Below are 1,309 nucleotides of genomic sequence, written 5' to 3' on the forward strand. Positions count from 1 at the left end.
TCTTTATTGGCAGCTATATAGGTACTTTTGATGATCAATAATAGAAAAATAAACGTACCAATTAATTCTTCCTCTTTCTGTGTTGCGGCAGCTTTAAGTTGCTTATTTTCATTTTGTAAATCTTCAATTTCTCGATTTTTTGTTCTATTAACTTTATCCCGTAATTCAGACTCTATATCTAAATAAATAAACAACAATGCATTAAATATTTTTACCTTTTGATGCAGTTTGCATTTTTCCCATGGATTCATCAGATAAATGCTGCTCCTTTAGTAGATCTAATCCTGCAACATTTTTAATTATATGGGAAATGCTCGTGTACTTTCATTTGTCTTCATCAGTTCTTTTTGCATTGAGTCAAACTCTGATTCTTTTTGATCTGTGATAAAATAGTTCCTGTACAAACTAAATTATAAATGAAACATACCAATGATCTTGTGACTCTCTTCAAGTCTTATTTTTAATTTTTCTATTTGTTGTAGCTGACTCTCTGATGATTCTTTAACTGATGCTAACTCTGTTATAGTTAAACCATAAACTAAATTATGCATTTACATGTACATACGCATACCACTAGCGAGGGCATTGACTTCATTGTCTTTTGCATTTAATTTTTGCTGAACGAACTCAAATTCTTTTATGACACCTAAAATTAAAAAAAAACTTTTTGAGGGCATATTGTAAATCCATAACTTCAGTGTCTGATTCTGCAATCATTATTTTATTCTTTTGTCTCAATTATGTCATAATAATTTCTTACTAATCTCTTTTTCTTTAATAAAAGCTTTAAAATGTTCAATCTCTTGATCTTTTCCTTTAATTTCTTTATTTAAGTCATCAATATCACCTGTAAAGTGTACAAATATTGTTCACTTAATTTTGTATACCATACAGTAATACCTGATGTTAATGACGTCTGTGTTTGTTTAGATAGATCATATACAACTGATTCACCAAAACCAATTGTTGTAATCTGTATGTGGTGCTTATGCAGTGGCTCCAACTCATACAAAACTGCTCACCATGCTTATCATTTTTTTGTCATCAAATGATGAACCTGTTAAATTACAATGATTATGCTTATTAACAATATATACTTTCTGAACTTGTAGACGCAGACTTTCCTCTAGGTTGCTTTGCCAAGTAAATATCACTCTCTTTAACATCATCATCATAATAGCAAAAATGCTTTCCTACAACAAAAATAATTAAATTAGCTCCAAGAAAAAGTATAACTTACTATATTCTTGAAAGATAGTATCTCCAATGTGAGCAGTATCTGAGAACTTCCTCAATACAGTAACAAACA

The 1,309-nt window shown here is 29.6% G+C and overlaps 1 protein-coding gene across 1 annotated transcript; it reads right to left on the bottom strand.

Moving 5' to 3' along the window:
* Nucleotides 1-58: 58 nt before the first annotated feature.
* LOC109593190 (ribonuclease Y-like) lies at nt 59-1,193 on the bottom strand (the record flags this gene model as incomplete). Its single annotated transcript, XM_020008386.1, has 8 exons — nt 59-172; nt 216-284; nt 323-379; nt 428-517; nt 572-646; nt 761-847; nt 901-1,014; nt 1,098-1,193. Coding segments are annotated over 8 exons (702 nt in total), but the record flags the coding sequence as incomplete, so codon positions are not given.
* Nucleotides 1,194-1,309: the final 116 nt, after the last annotated feature.

Source organism: Amphimedon queenslandica, unplaced genomic scaffold (genome assembly GCF_000090795.2).
Source record: "Amphimedon queenslandica unplaced genomic scaffold, v1.1 AMPQUscaffold_2553_Cont25445, whole genome shotgun sequence".
In the NCBI taxonomy this organism is placed as follows: Eukaryota; Metazoa; Porifera; class Demospongiae; order Haplosclerida; family Niphatidae; genus Amphimedon; species Amphimedon queenslandica.